General features: G+C 39.6%; 1 protein-coding gene across 5 annotated transcripts in view; it reads right to left on the reverse strand.

Annotated features, from left to right (window-relative positions):
* TMEM255A (transmembrane protein 255A) overlaps nucleotides 1-17,460 on the reverse strand; it is a 105,309-nt gene that overhangs the window by 68,453 nt on the left and 19,396 nt on the right. For all 5 annotated transcript variants that reach the window (XM_070502385.1, XM_070502384.1, XM_070502386.1 and 2 more), the window contains exon 2: nucleotides 14,817-14,941. In XM_070502385.1, coding sequence (XP_070358486.1) covers nucleotides 14,817-14,941 — 125 coding nt within the window. The remainder of the gene's footprint in view (nucleotides 1-14,816; nucleotides 14,942-17,460) is intronic.

Here is a 17,460-nt window from a genome sequence, read left to right on the forward strand (position 1 = left end):
ATTGCTAATATATAGAAATACCATTATTTTCTGTATATTAAATTCATATTCTGCAACCTTGCTACTCACTTGTTAGTGCTAATAACATTTTTTGTAGATTCCTTAAGATTTTCCACACAGACATCATGATGCCTGTGAATATAGAGTTGTAGCTCTTCCTCCAACCATATGTCTTTTTTTCCTTTTTCTTGCCTTATTACATGACCTAGAATCTCTGTACAATGTTGAATAGAAGTGGTGAGAGCAGACATACTTGCTTTGTTCCTGATCTTAGGGGGAAATAATTCATTCTTTCACCATTCATTTTGATGTTAGCTATAGGTTCTCCATAATTGTCTTCATCAGGTTGAGGAAGTTCTCTTCTCTTCCTAGTTTGCTAAGAGATTTTATAAGGAATGGGTGATGGATTTTGTCAAATATTTTTTCTGCATTTAGTCTGTTAATATGATGAATTATAATGATTGATTTTCAAATGGTAAAGCAACTTTTGATTCCTGGGATGAATACTAATTTAGTGATGGTGTCTTATCCTTTTTTATATATTGCTGGACTCTATTTGCTAAAATTTTGTTCAGTTTTTTATCGATATTCCTGATGGGTCTAGGATCCTAAAGATTGTCTGAACTTTGCTTTTATTTTGATGTCTTTGTATGATTATGGTATCAGGGTAATGCTGGAATAGAGTTGGGAAGTTACTCAGAATGCAGTATAGAGAGACAAGGAAATGATAAATATGAAAGAAGTTAAAATAGATAGAAGATAGTAAGAAAGTCCAATATAAATTTTATTGGAGTTTCCGAAAGAGCAAATTGAAAGAGTTGAGGAGAGACAATACTTGAAGAGATAACGGCTGTAAATTTTCCAAACTGATGAAATATCTGAATCCATAGGTATAGGAAACACAATGTATCCTAAGCAGAATAAGTATAAAAAAACTTCACACACATACTATGGAATACTACTCAGCAATGAAGAACAAACTATTGATACCCTCAACAACTTGGATGAATTTCCAGAGAATTATGTTGAGTGATAAAAAAGCCAATCTCCAAAAGTTACATACTATATGATTACATTTACAAAACATTTGTGAAATGCCAGCATTACAGAAATGGAGAACAGATTGGTGATTTCCAAAGTTTAGAGATGGGGGAGGGGGTAGGAGGAGGTAAGTGTGGTTATAAAAGGGCAACACGAGGGCTCCTTGTGGTGTTGGAACTGTTTATGATCTTGACTGTGGTGGTGGATACACGAAGCTATAGAGGTGATAAAATTGCATAGAACTTAATATGCACACACACAGAGACATATACACAAAAATGAATGTGAGTAAAGGTGGTGAAATCTGAATAAGATCAGTGGATTGTATCAATATCAATATCCTGGTTGTGATATAATACTATTGTTTTTGCAAAACGTTACCATTGGGAAACTAGGCAAAGTGCACAAGCTAAATCTTTGTATTATTTTTTACAACTATATGTAAATCTAAAATTCTATCAATAAAAATTTTAATTAAAAAATGTAGCCAGAGAGAAAATACAGATCGCCTACAAAAGAAAGACAGACTGTCAGCTGCCTTCTCAACAGCACTAATGAAAATCAGAAGACAGTGCAATGATATCCTCAAAGGGCTGACAAAAGTCTGCCAATTCTGAACTGATACTCAGGAAAATTATCTGCCGTGCACAATGGTGAAATAAAGGCATTTTCAGATAAACAAACACCTAGAAAGTCTAGTAAAGGGTCTTGTAAAGGACGTACTTCAAGCAAAAATTTGATATCAAAAAGGTCTAAATCACAAAAAAATAGTGAGAAAGAATTGCTGATCATGTGGGTAAATCCAAACAAAAAGGGTTAAAAATAATATATAATTGGTGGTATTAAAAAATAATACAATGAAAATACAAAGCAATAATTGCATGAAAATAAGTAGAGGTTTAGCAAGGTTGCTGGATACAAAAGCAAGATACAAAGTCATTTGTTTTGCTCTACTTTCACTAACTAAATAAGTTCCACAAGTATGGGGGCGGGGCAGAAACCCCAAATAGAACACAAACAGAACAATGAAACTAATAGTGTTTCAAATAAATAACACAACCACTTTAGGAGTTGAGATTGGAGAGAGAACGAACCCCAGAAACTTCTGAACACAATATTTTGGCTATATTCCCTCAAGTTAAAAACAAAATAATTGTAAACAAGTAGTGTGCTCTAGGTAGTTGGGTTTTTTTTGCAGTGGTATGTGTTAAAAATTCTGAGGTTGCTTTACATATATTGTCTCCCTCCTTCACTATCCATCCTAAACTTCTCTCACCTTCAGCTCTCACCTCTGCTGGTCCCGGTGGCTTACTTGGTGATGTCAGTAAAACCCTCATTACTGAGAAACCTGAGCCCCTGGTAACCACACACACCTCAATTTGGGGTTGCTGCACTTGTCCATTCACAATGGAACAATTAAAATGGAGCAAGACAAAGGAGTAGCAAGAGTTGTCCAAACGGATTACATAAGCCCCATTCATATTCTACCCTGTCCCCACTTTGTAACAGCAGCCCACTGGGACTTGCCATAAACTCTACAATACGTATTTTCTCCTTCCTTATTCTTTCCTCTCCATAGTGTTTGCTGGATCATATGATTTAAGCATCGAGCTGCTTTTACTGTTCAGCTCTGCTGCAAAGAGCCCTTTCCTGCTCTGACTTACTCAAAGGTGGTAGACTTCCATGTCCCCAGGTATATGGACTGGATCAGTATTCTCAGCTATGGAATGACTTACTCTAAAACCCAAATACTTCTTCCTGGTGCTGCCCTTTTCTTCTCTGTGGTAGGGATTACAAAATGCCACAATTTGTCTTTTACTTCAACAGAGCTTTCCCCACATGCTCCTGACCACTGGAGCCTTAAAAACTTCATTAAATCTTTATAGGCTTTATCTCCTACAATCTGGAGCACATGTGTCTTACCAAGGTCTCCAGAGTACTAGCCATCCCTTGCTTGTCCTGTTCAATCAGCACAATGAGGTCATCGATGTAATAGATCAATGTGATGTTCTGTGGATGTCCAGAGAGGCCAGATCTCTTTGAACTATATTATGACAGAAGGCAGGAGAAATAACATATCCCTGGAGAAAACTGTACATGAATATTGTTATACATTCCACATAAATGTGAACTCTTTCTGATCCTCTCTCTTGATTGAGATAGCAAAGAATATATTTGCCAAATCAATGGCCATATATCACGTGTCTGAAGACAAATTAATCTGCTCTAATAAAGATACCATGACCAGCATTGAAGCTGTGATTGGCTACTACTTGCTTGAGCTTACGGTAATCTCCAGTCATTTTTCAAGTTCTATTCAGTTTCTGCAGGGTCTATACTGGTGTATCAAATGGAGAACAACATCTCTTCATCCTTGAGATCCCTAAAGGTGGCACCAATCTCTGCCATACTCTATCCTGGGGCAGGGGATGGGGTGTTGATTTTGATTTACTATCTCAGCTGTTGGCCGCAGTTTCAGAGCCTTTGACTTGGCCTTTCCACTATTGTAGCTCTTATGCCACAGGACAAAGATCCAATGTGGAGGTTACTCTAGCTGCCAAATATGTCAATCCCAATGAAGACTCAGTGACCAGGGAAATGACCACCTACAGACATAGTGGACCTGCTATAAGATGGATTTTTGCCAAGACTCTATTATCTGATGTCCCTATAACTCTCTCTCTATTAAGGGGGTCATGATGACACTTTGAGTCCCTGAGTATCAATGTCCAGTAGTCCTCTAAATGTCTTCCCTTTCCCCAGTGTACAGTCACCCAAGTAAATGGCCATAGGTCCCTTTTGGGAAGAACTGGAGTTAGTATTATGGTGTATAATTGCCATGGCGATTTAGGGTCCTTCCCTCTGGGGACCTAGCCACCTCTTGAGTCAATGGGTTCTGGGTCTTAAAACTGACTCAGGTCCTGACCAAGGATCCTGACGAGGGATCATAGTTTTCTCAGACTCCTGATCATTCATCGCTCATGTATTATATATACATCCTTGTTGGCTGGCTGGCTATTTTTCCCCTAGGGACACCATGCTCTATTAATCTTCTTGACTCCCTGAGAGTCAAGCCCCCTTGCTGCTCCTCTGACTTAATCAGGCTTTATGGTAAGGGAGGCCTCCTGGCTTCTGGTGGTTAAACACAACCACCTGGCCCCTGTTACTTTGGCTTCTATTAACAAGCCCAGCTCTATAACCAAATCCTTTACCATCTGCCCTAGCCTTCAGAGAAGAGCCACCACTTAACTTCCTAGTAATGCTGCTGCCCCTCTCACCAGCACTTTCCCCACCGCATTAGTGAATGATGTGTTCCATGAGCCCTTACATGGAACATAAGCCTCCAGTGGGTCTATGAGCCTCACGTAACACATTCATTCCAGCATGCCCACTTCCTTGGGCCCTTTAATCCATTCCTTCACTATCTCCCATAGCAACTCAGGCATTTCTACCTCACTCAGTGTGGGTCACCACTTTCTACAGGTTTCTAGGAGTCACCCTAGCAGCGAGTTTGCATCATTATCTAAGGTCCTCGCTGGAGTATTAGTCTGTTTGGGCTGCTATAACAAAATACCACAGACTGGGTAGTTTATAAACAATAGAAAATTATTGCTCACAGTTCTGGAGGCTGGGAAGTCCAAGATCAAGGTGCCAGCACGCTTGTGTCCTGGTGGGAGCCCTCTTCCTGGTTCAGAGCCAGCACCTTCTCATTGTGTACTCACATGATAGAAGGGGCTAGCGAGCTCTTTGGGATCTCTTTTATAAGAGCACTAATCCCATTCATGAAGGCTCCATCCGCATGATCTAAGCACCTCCCAAAGGCCCCACCTACTAATACCGTCACCTTTGGGGATTAGGATTTCAAGATATGAATTTGGGGGGAACACAAATATTCAGATCACAGCATTTCACACTTAGCCCCAGAAAATTCATGTCCTTCTCGCATGCACATACATTCATTCCATCCTAATAGCCCCAAAAGTCTTAACTCATTTCAGCATCAACTTAAAAGTCTGAAGTCCAAAGCCTCATCTAAATACCATCTAAATCAGATATGGGTGAGACTCAAGGTATGATTCATTGTGAGGCAAATTCCCTTCCAGCTGTGAACCTATGGAATCAAACAAGTTACATGCTTCCAAAATACAATGGTGGGAACAGAATAGGGCAGACATTCCCATTCCAAAAGGCAGAAGGAGGAAGAGGTGACAGGTCCCAAGTGAGTCCAAATTCCAACAAGGCAAACAATATTAAACCTTAAGGCTTGAGAATAATCTTTAACCTGATGCTTTGCCCTCTGGGATGGAGGTCCCGCCTTCTGAACCTACTGGGGCCAGAGTCTTGCCTTCTGGACACACTAGCATGCTCGGCCCCCATGGCTTTGCTGGACACAGACCACACGGCAGCTCTCTCTGGCTGGAATCACATGCTCGTGGCTCTACTGTTCTGGGTTTTGGGGGTGGCCTTACCTCCAGGACTCCACTGGGCAAGGATATGGCCCCCACGGCTTTGGGTGGGAGTTGTATGCCCTATTGAAACCTGGGAAATGCTCCCCCCTCTTTGAAACTGAGGAGGCAGCCCTGATGATCTCTGAATTGCCTTTGGGTCTTTCTTTCATTGTCTTGAAGAATATTCACACTTTTGCAGCTGAATAGCTCTATCATCCTTTGTTGTAAAATCTAAGTCAAACAACTTTCCTTCATTCCTTCCTGTCTCCTCCTTCAGTTCAAATTGCCTGTTTTCCTGCTAGGGTGGCTGATTAAGTCCATGGCTCACACCCATACAAGTCTCCTTAGCAAAGTATCTCTTGGCCACACCCTAAGTGGTCTCATCTGAACATTCTTTCTCATTTTTTGTAATATGGGTAGGCTGATAATTTTCCAAATTTTAAATTTCTGCTTTCCTTTTGATTAACATTTCTGTCTTTAAACTATTTCTCTCTTCTCTCATTTTACTACAAGCATTCAAGAGAAGCCAAGTTGCTCCTTCAACACTTTGCTTAGAAATACCTTCAACAAAATATCCAATTTTATCGCTCACAAATTCTATATTCCACAAAACATCAGGCTGTGAACATAGTTCAGTCAAACTCTTTGCCACTTTATAACAAAGATAGCCTTTCTCCCAGTTCCAGTAAGATGTTCCTCATTTCCATTGAGACCTGTCAGAATGACCTTTACCCTCTCTACAATGTCATACCATGAACATTCTGTTCACAACCACTTACGTATTATCTAAGAAGACTGAGGCTTTCTCTACAACTCTCTTCTTCTTCTTAGCCCTCACCTGAATTGTCTTTAATGGTCTGTTCATGTCAATGTAGGCTTTTTCTAGCATGTTACCTACAAACTCTATCCATTACCCAGTTCCAAAGCTGCTTTTACATTTTTAGGTATTTGTTATAGCAGCACCCTACTCCAGGTACCAAAATCTTTATTAGTCAGAGTTCCCCAGAGAAGCAGAACCAGTAGCATATATAGAGATATATATGAGGAAATTTATTGTAGGAATTGGCTCATGCAATTGCAGAGGCCAAGAAGTCCCATGATCTGCTGTCTGCAAGCTGGAGAACCGGAAAAGCTGGTGATATAATTTCGTCTAGTCTCAAGGCCCGAGAACCAGGAGCTCTGATGTCTGAGGGCAGGAAAAAATGGACATCCCAGCTCGAGAAGAGAGAGATGGAATTCGCCCTTCCTTCACCTTTTTCTTCTATTTGGGCCCTCAACAGATTAGATGATGCTTGTCCACATTGATGAGAGTGGATCTCATCATCAGTCTACCTAATTAAATGCTAATCTCTTCCAGAAACACTCGCACAGACACACTCAGAAATTCTACTTTATCAGCTACCTAGGCATCCCTTAGCCCAGTCAAGTTGACACATAAAATTAACTATTACAAGTATTGAATCCTGTATCCCCAGAGAGTACGCCCAAATCAATCAACTCTCCCTTATTCAGTCTTATGATATGGCTCCCTTGATTGAGCACCCCCAAAATCAAGTCCCATGAACACTCCTCTGACACCTGCTGACACGTTCTAGCTAAGTTGTGAAGATCATTTGGGATATAGGCCCTGTCCTTCCTTATCAGGCCCAGGTTGTTCTTAGATGGGTTACGCTGCTGCTATGCTTGCCCACAGGAGAAGAGGTAGGGGCAGATCTTGAGGGAGTCTCCTGTTAACTTGAGGGGGAGAGGCCTCTGCAGTGTCTCCTCACATAGGGGGGTGGCGGAGTGTTATTTCTTTTTTTTTTCCTGGCACATCATAGACTCCAGGTTTTCTCCCATTATTATTTTTTAAATTCTATTGAGGTCATAATAGTTTATAACACTGCGAAATTTCAGTTGTATATTATTATTTGTCAGTCACCATATATATGTGCCACTTTACTCCTTAAGCCCACCCCCAACCCTCTTCCCTTTTGTTAACCATTAATCTGTTCTCTTTGTCAATGTATTTATCTTCCACATATGGGTGAAATCATACGGTGTTTGTCTTTCTCTGTCTAGCTTATTTCCCTTAGCATAATACCTTCAGGTTCCATCCATGTTGTTGCAAAAGGGACAATTTTGTCTTTTTTATGGCTGAGTAGTATTGCATTATATATACATACCACATCTTCTTTATCCATTCATCAGTCAATGGGCACTTGAGTTGCTTCCGTGTCTTGGCTATTGTGAATAATGCTACAATGAACACAGGGGTATATAAGTCTCTTTGAATTGTTGATTTCAAGTTCTTTGGATAAATACTCAGTAGTGGAATAGCTGGGTTGTATGGTATTTCAATTTTTAATTTTTTGAGAGATCTCCATACTATTTTCCATAGTGGCTGTACCAGTTTGCATTCCCATCAGCAGTGTATGAAAGTTCCCTTTTCTCCACATCCTCTCCAACATTTGTTATTTTTTGTCTTGTTAATTATAGCCATTCTAACAGATGTAAGGTGATATCTCATTGTAGTTTTGATTTGCATTTTCCTGATGATTAGTGATGCTGAACATCTTTTCATGTGCCTGTTGGCCATCTGTATATCTTCTTTGGAAAAATGTCTGTTAATATCCTCTGCCCATGTTTTGATCTGGTTGTTTGTTTTTTTGTTGTTGAGTTGTATGAGTTCTTTATGTATTTTAGAGATTAACCCCTTGTCAGATATATGATTTCCAAATATTTTCTCCCAGTTGGTGGGTTGTCTTTTCATTTTGTTCATGGTTTCCTTTGTCTTTCAGAAACTCTTTAGTCTGATGAAGTCTCATTTGTTTATTTTTTCTTTTGTTTCCCTTGCCAGAGCAGATATGGTATTTGAAAAGTTCCTTCTAAGACCAATGTCAAAGAGTGTACTGCCTATATTTTCTTCTAGGAGTTTTATGGTTTCATATCTTACCTTCAAGTCTTTAATCCATTTTGAGTTAATTTTTTTTTTTTAAGATTTTATTTTTTCCTTTTTCTCCCCAAAGCCCCCCGGTACATAGTTGTGTATTCTTCATTGTGGGTTCCTCTAGTCGTGGCATGTGGGACGCTGCCTCAGCGTGGTCTGACAAGCAGTGCCATGTCCGCGCCCAGGATTCGAACCGACGAAACACTGGGCCGCCTGCAGCGGAGCGTGCGAACTTAACCACTCGGCCACGGGGCCAGCCCCTGAGTTAATTTTTATGTATGGCGAAAGATGATGGTCTACTTTCATTCTTTTGCATGTGGCTGTCCAGTTTTCCCAGCACCATTTATTGAAGAGACTTTCTTTTCTCCGTTATATGTTCTTAGCTCCATTGTCAAAGATTAGCGGTCCATAGATGTGTAGTTTTATTTCTGGGCTTTCAATTCTTTTCCAATGATCTGTGTGTCTGTTTTTGTGCCAGTACCAAGCTGTTTTGATTTCTATAGCTTTGTAGTATATTTTGAAGTCAGGGATTGTGACGCTTCCAGTTTTGTTCTTTTTTCTCAGGGTTGCTTTATCTATTCAGGGTCTTTTGTTGCCCCATATGAATTTTAGGATTCTTTGTTCTATTTCTGTGAAGAATGTCATTGGGATTCTGATTGGGATTGCACTGAATCTGTAGATTGCTTTAGGTAGTACGGAAATTTTAACCATGTTTCTTCTTCCAATCCAAGGGCATGGAGTATCTTTCCATTTCTTTATGTCGTCATTTATTTCTTTCAATAATATCTTGTAGTTTTCATTGTACAGGTCTTTCACCTCCTTAGTTAAATTTATTCCTAGATATTTTATTCTTTTTGTCATGGTTGTAAATGGGATTGTATACTTGACTTCTCTTTCTGTTCGTTCGTTATTAGAGTATAGAAATGCAACTGGTTTTTGTAAGTTGATTTTGTACCCTGCAACTTTGCTGTAGTTGTTGATTATTTCTAATAGTTTTCCAGTGGGTTCTTTAGGGTTTTCTATATATAAAATCATGCCATCTGTGAATAGTGAGAGTTTCACTTCTTCCTTGCCAATTTGGATCCCTTTTATTTCTTTTTCTTGCCTAATTGCTCTGGCCAAAACCTCCAGTACTATGTTGAATAAGAGTGGTGATAGTGGGCACTCTTTTTCCTGTTCTCAGAGGGATGGTTTTCAGTTTTTCCTCATTGAGTATGATGTTGGTTGTGGGTTTGTCATATATGGCCTTTATTATGTTGATGTACTTTCCTTCTCTACCCATTTTATTGAGAGGTTTTATCATAAATGGATGTTGGATCTTGTCAAATGCCTTCTCAGCATCTATTGAGATGATCATGTGGTTTTCATTACTCATTTTGTTAATGTGGTGTATCACATTGACTGACACGCAGATGTTGAACCATCCCTGTATCCCTGGTATAAATCCCACTTGATCATGGTGTATGATCCTTTTAATGTATTGCTGTATTTGGTTTGCCAATATTCTGTTGAGGATTTTTGCATCTGTGTTCATCAGCAATATTGGCTTGTAGTTTTCTTTCTTTGTGTTGTCCTTGTCTGTCTTTGGGATCAAGGTGATATTGGCCTTGTAAAACGTGTTAGGAAGTGTTCCATCTTCTTCAATTTTTTGGAATAGTTTGAGAAGGATAGGTACTAAATCCTCTTTGAATGTTTGGTAGAATTCTCCAGAGAAGCCATCTTGTCCTGGCCTTTTATTTTTGGGGAGGTTTTTGATTACTATTTCAATCTCTTTACTTGTGATTGGTCTATTCGGAGTCTCTATTTCTTCTTGGTTCAGTTTTGGGAGGTTGTATGAGTCTAAGAATTCATCCACTTCTTCTAGATTGTCCAATTTGTTGGCATATAGTTTTTATGGTATCCTCTTATAATCTTTTGTATTTCTGTGATATCCATTGTAATTTCTCCTCTTTCATTTCTAATTTTATTTATTTGAGGCTTCTCTCTTTTTTTCTTAGTGAGTCTGGCTAAGGATTTGTCAATTTTGTTTATCTTCTCAAAGAACCAGCTCTTTGTTTCACTGATGCTTTCTACTGTTTTTTTCTTTCGGTTTCATTTATTTCTGGTCTGATTTTCATTATTTTCTTCCTTATGCTGACTTTGGGATTTGTTTGTTCTTCTTTTTCTAGTTCTGCTAGGTGTAGTTTAAGATTGCTTATTTCAGATTTTTCCTGTTTGTTAAGGTGGGCCTGTATTGCTATGAATTTCCCTCTTAGGACCACTTTTGCTGCATCCCATCTGAGTTGGTATGGTGTATTTTCATTTTCATTTGTATCTAGACATTTTTTTATTTCTCCTTTAATTTCGTCAATGATCCATTGGTTGTTCAGTAGCATGTTGTTTAGTCTCCACATGTTTGTCACTTTCCCAGCTTTTTTCTTGTAGTTGATTTCTAGTTTCATAGCATTATGGTCAGAAGAGATGATTGATATGATTTCAGTCTCTTTTTTTTTTTGAGGAAGATTAGCTCTGAGCTAACATCTGCCACCAATCCTCCTCTTTTTGCTGAGGAAGACTGGCTCTGAACTAACATCCATGCCCATCTTCCTCTACTTTATATGTGGGCATGGCCTGACAAGCAGTGCGTAGGTCCACACCTGAGATCTGAACCGGCGAACCCAGGGCCATCAAAGCGGAATGTGCAAACTTAACTTCTGTGCCACTGGGCTGGCCCTGATTTCAGTCATCTTAAGTTTATTGAGTCTTGCCTTGTTTCCCAACATATGGTCTCTCCATGAGAATGTCCCATGTGCACTTGAGAAGAATGTGTATTCTACTGATTTTGGATGGAGTGTTCTATATATATCTATTAAGTCAAGTCCATCTGGTCCTGTTTTTCATTTACTTCCACTATTTCCTTGTTGACTTTCTGCCTGGTTGATCTATCCATTGATGAAAGTGGGGTGTTTAGGTCCCCTACTATGATTGTGTTTCTGTTAATGTCTCCTTTTAGGTCAATTAATGGTTGCTTTATGTACTTTCGTGCTCCTGTATTAGGTGCATATGTATTTAGAAGTGTTATGTCCTCTTGGCAGAGTATCCCTTTTATCATTATACCCTGTCCCTCTTTGTCTCTCATTGTTGGAGTGCTGCTACTTTTTAATAGAAAAGAATGGGCCACTTGTGCAAGTTCTGAGGGTGCAGAGGGACCTGGGGTAAGAGTGTCAGATAATTGACAGGATACTCAGTTAAATTAGAATTTCTGATAAATGAATAAATTTTTAGTATAAATATATCCCATGCAAAATTTTAACTTTTATTTGCCAAATCTGGCAATGCTAGCCTGGGGAGCTGCTATGGTCTGAATGTCTGTGTCCCCCTCAAATTCGCATGTTGAAATCCTATGCCCTGTAATGGTATTAGGAGGTGGGGTCTTAGGGAGATGATTAGGTCATGAGGGTGGAGGCTTCACGAATGGGATTAGTGCTCTTATAAAAGAGATCTCACAAAGCTCCCTAGCCCCTTCCACCATGTGAGGACACAGCAAGGAGTCTGCAACCTGGCAAGAGGGCCCTCAGCTGGCCATGCTGGCACCCTGATCTCAGAATTCTAGCCTCCATAACTGTGAGCAATAAATTTCTGTTATTTATAAGTCACCCAATCTGTGGTACTTTGTTATCATATCCCAAATGAACTAAGACAGGAGCCAAAATGTTCAGGATCATTCAGCCATATGTATCTCAAGTTTTCCCAACCAAGGCTTTGCCTTTAGCATAACAGACCTGCCTCCGCCGAACATTCAATCATCTTTGAAGCTCCTCCATTCTTTAAAATCCTGAGTTTGGTCTTCAGATTTTTTTCTGCTCTTCCTCTGCAGAAGACAAGAGCTTTTGTGTAAGCTACCAAAGAGGCACTGTGGATTTCACGGTTAGTTTTTTATTGTTTGTTAACAGCCCTCACCTTTTCATGATTCTGCTGTAGGGTATCAATGCAACTAAATAAGAGCTGGCAAATTTCATTGTCTTTGTATGATTCCCTCTTCTCCCCCTGACTCATTTCCCAAAAGCCTAAATCATTGCACTAACATGTTCCTTTCCATGGACCATTTCCCCAAGACACTACCTGTGAAAGTTTTAGCAAGTGAGCCACCATCTTGTGCCTGGGCAAATCCATACCCCACATACCACTGGGGATGGGGTCCACATCGACAGCCCAGTGGTGAGTAATCCCATCTCCCAAACTCCAAACTCCATTTTATTGCCTGGTTTCTTGGATCACTCCTGGTAGCAGATCTGTTAGTTTAGGACCTCTGGTAAGGAGACACTGAGATGGATTTACAAGTACAAGTGGTTTATTGGAGGGTAACATCTGTGAAAGACAAAGGAAGAGTAAGCAAAATTTGGCATGGAGAATCTCAGAGTGTGAAAGTTTGGGCATCCTGGATGAAGAGTCCATTAGAGAAACCCCTCACTAGGCAGAAAGGATTAGGCCTTAGTACGCTTCCTATGCTCAGTCATAGCTAGAGGCTGCCTGGGAAGAGGTTGGCTCCTGTTTAAATGCTTTAGTATATCCAAAGGTGCTGCAGCTTGAGGCTGACAGCTAACTGCACTTCTTGCAGCTGGATGGCAAGTTCTTCTTGAAAGAATAGCCAAGAGGCACAGATGGTTCTTTTCAAAAGTTGTGCTGGGACAATTGGGTACCCACATGGAAAAATAAAAGAAATTGGACTTTTACTTCAATTAATACTCCAAAATCAGTTACAAGTAGATTATACATCTAAATTTGAAGGGTGAAATTATGCTTTTAAAATGTAAATGATTACGTTCATAACTTTGGAATAGTGAAGAACCTCTTAAACAGTACACAAACTAGTAACCATAAAGTGAAAATAATAGAAAACTTTGGGCACATTAAAATTAAAAAGTTCATCAAAAGGCACCATTAAGAGAATTAAAAATTCAGCCATACAGTAGCAAAAGATATTTGCACAAAGTATATGTGTAGAAAATAACATCCTAAGACCTGGGACATATACAGAATTGCTGGGCAATGATAAGAAAATAACAAAAATGGGCAAAAAGTCATAAATGGTTACTTCACAAAAGTGGAAATCCAAATGACCAATACACATATAAAAATGTCCTCAACTTTCAAGAAATGCAAATTAAGACCATTGAGATATCATCACACATCCACGAGAATAACTAAATTTTTAAAAAAAATTCTTATAAAATACCAACCGTTGGCAGGGATGTTGAACAACAGGGACTCTGACACACTGCTAGTGGAGATGGAATTTGATTCGCCCACTTTGAAAAAGTTTGGCATATCTAGTAGATTTGAAGCTAACGCATTTTCTGTGAGCCAGCAATTCCACTTCTAGGTATACACTCAACAGAAATGTGTATACATGTTCATCAAAAGACATGCACAAGAATGTTTTTAGCAGAATTGTTGTAATAGCCCTTACACTTGATAACCCAAAACGTTGATCAGCAGTAGGAAAGATAAAAATTGTGATATACCCATACAATGCAATACTATTCAGCAATGAAGATTAATGAACTTCAGCTACATGCAACAACATGAATGAATCTTACAAACATAATATTGATGGAAAGAAGCCAGGAACAAATATGACATACTGTATGACTCCATGTATATAAAGTTGAAAGACAGGAACAACTAAACTATGTTGTTTAGGGACTCACTCACACACAGGTGGCAGGACTGTAAAGAAAAGCACGGACACGATTATCACAAAAGTCAGGAGATTAGTTATTTCGTGGAAGAAGAAAGGTGAAAGTGATCAGGAAGGAACAAATGGGAATCTTCTTCTATTTTTTCCAATTTTTTATTATGGAAGTTTTCACACATACAGGAGAAATTGAAAGACTAATATAATTAATACATGTACTCTCCTGTTCGATGTAACAATTGCGAGCATTTTGGCATTTTGCTTTGTATCTCTCCATGCATACATATATATATTTTAAACAGTTTTACTGAGATATAATTCACATCCTATCAATTCACCCATTTTTAGAGTGCATTCCAATGATTTTTAGTATAATTGCAGATATATGCAACCATTACCATATTCAATTTTAGAACATGTTCATCACCTCAGAAATAAACTCCATACTTTTAGCTATCAACTCCGTATGTCCTCATCCTCCCAGCCCTAAGCAAGCAATAATATATACTTTGTTTCTGTAGATTTGCCTATTGTGGACATTTCATATAAATGGAATCATATAATATGTGATATCTCATGATTGGCTTCTTTCACTTAGAATAATGTTTTCAAGGTTCACACATGTTATAGCATGTATCAGTAGTTGTATTAGTCTGTTTGGTCTGCCATAACAGAATACCACAGACTGGGTAGCTTAACGAACAGAAATTTATTTTCTCACAGTTCTGGAGACTGGAAGGCCAAGGTCAAGGTGCCAGCAGGGTTGGTTTCTGGTGAGACTTCTCTCCTTGGGTTGCAGATGGCTGCATTCTTGCTGTATCCTCACATGGCTTTTCCTCTGTGTGCCTACAGAGACAGAGAGAGAAATCTCTGGTATTTCTTCCTCTTCTTAGACAGATGCCAGTCCTATCAGATTAAGACCTCATTTAACCTTAATTATCTCCTCAAAGGCCCTATGTCCAAATACAATCACAGTGGAGGTTGGAGCATCAACATATAAATTTCAGGGGAACACAATTCAGTTTATAACAGTACTGCATGCCTATTTATGGCCGAATCATATTCCATTGTATAGATTTACCACATTTCATTTATGCATACATCAGTTGATGAACATTTGGGTTGTTTCTGCATTTTACCTATCATGAATAATGCTGCAATAAACACATGGCAGACAGTGAGCTCTGGTCTCTCTTCTTCTTTATAAGGATACTATTCCTGATGGGGGCCCCACACTCATGACTTTTTCTAAATCTAGTTACCTTCCAGAGCTCACACCTCCAAATACCATCACACTGGGGATTAAGGCTTCAACATATGAATTTTGGTGGACACAAACGCTCAGTCCACAACACTGTCACAGAGAGTTTCTGCTGCCTGCGTTTTTTTCCCCAGTGTGTTGGTCATACATACTATTCCTTTGCATATCTCATAATTTTTTGTTGGAAACTGGGTATTTTAGATAATCCATTGTAGCAACTCTGGGTACTGGTCCCCCCTCGAGGGCTTGTTATTTGTATTTGCTTGGTTTTTTGTTTTTTGCTTGTTTGTTTGTTGGTTTAGTGGCCATCTGAATTAGTTTCGTGAAGTTTATCTCCCACCCATCACCACCATGATGTGAAGGCTCTGCTGTTACTCCTCAAGGGGGTGCGGCCTTGGGTATTCCAGCAGTCACCCTTTGCACAGGGTTCTTTTTGTCTTTTTCCCCAACCATATGTAGCTGTTAAGCTTCACTAATTGTCAGCTGATTGCTCTATTGTTTTCAACAATGCCTTGGGCCACAAACTGTTCCACAGACTGATCCAACCAGATTAAGAAAGGGCAGTTCCTGAGGTAAGTGTTTGAAATTTGTTCTGACCCCAAAAGGGCTCCTCCCAGCTGTCTCTTTTCCAGGTTCTCTCCAGCAAACTAGGAGCACCACAGTTTAGCCTATATCTCCAATGACTCTACCAATCTCCTGCCAATTGCCTTTCCCCACAACTGCTACTATTTTTGAGAGCCCCCTTAAACTGGAATTTCTCCACACTCTGCTGCAAATGAAGTCAGTTCGTTTGGGAAGACATTCAGAGCTCTCTGTTTACGACCTGCTTCTGCCCCCAGGCAAAATCTCTGAGCCGGTTGGCTCTGGAGCTGGGGGTAAGGATAATGGTACACTTCTCTCTGAGTGACACTCCCACTCTAGGAGCTTGGTGCTCAGTGGAATGGTGGGCGGTAGGCTCAGGTTTTCTAGGCTTGCTTCTCCCAGCATGGAACCACTACCTTACAAGCCCCAGTATTCTCAGTGGTGCCATGCCCAAGGCAGAACCTCTATCCATGAGTGGGGGCTGGGTGAAAGAAGGAAGCCACACTTGGCCACACTCACTGGATCTTAGCCTCAGCAACAAGTAGCTTAAGGTAAGATGAGAAATGCTCATGTTTTGCCCCTCCTGAGAAGACAGCCTTCAAATTGGGGAGCAAGGGGAAGGTGGAGCCATGTACTCTTGGCTACACCAATCTGGAGTGAAGTTTCCTTCCCACAGAGCTAGGAAGGGGGAGGGAGGGAATGGGTCTTGGTTCAAATACCACAGACTCTCCATGTTCTCACCAAATTTTACTCCACTTTCTTGAAGAGATGTTTCTTTATTTGCTCTATGTCCTTAGAATCATTTGCAGAGATTTTTAATGGTTGTATGTATTTTTTCATAATTTTCACCAGTTTCTCTGCAGAGCTAGCTCCTCACGTTGTCATGCTGGAAATGGAACCCCCATATATATTTTTTTGCTAAGCCATATCAAAATAAGATGAAGGCATCAGGAAACTTCATCCCTCAATACTTCAGAATGCCTCTCCCCAAAATAAGGACATTTTCCTATAGAACGACAATACCATTATGTATCATTCTTGAATAAATTAACATAATTCTATAGTATCATCTAATAAACATTCCATATTCAAATTTCTCCAAAAGTGTCCGTTATGGATCTTTTTTAGGAGGTGGGGATGTGGGGAAACAATAACCAAACAAGGTTCACATATTGCATTTTGTTGCTTTGTCTCTTTAGATTTCTTTAACTTAAAAGAGACTTCTCAACCTTTCTTTTCATGTTATTCACTGATATCTTGAAGAGTCTAGACTAGCTGTCTTTTAGAAATCCACATGGGGGAAGGGTTATTTCTTGGGTGCTGTCAATCATCTATTCATTGACCTGAGTAGTGGTTTCCCTATCGTGTTAGCTTTTTAAATGTTTTCGTTAGGCTGCACAATAATATTTTCTGCATCAAATTTGTGTGTATTCAGTACTAAAAAGAAGTGAACTATCAAGACATGAAAAGACATGGAGGAACCTAAAACACATATATTTAGTGAAAGAAGCCAATGAAAAGG

This window comes from Equus asinus, chromosome X (assembly GCF_041296235.1).
Source record: "Equus asinus isolate D_3611 breed Donkey chromosome X, EquAss-T2T_v2, whole genome shotgun sequence".
In the NCBI taxonomy this organism is placed as follows: Eukaryota; Metazoa; Chordata; class Mammalia; order Perissodactyla; family Equidae; genus Equus; species Equus asinus.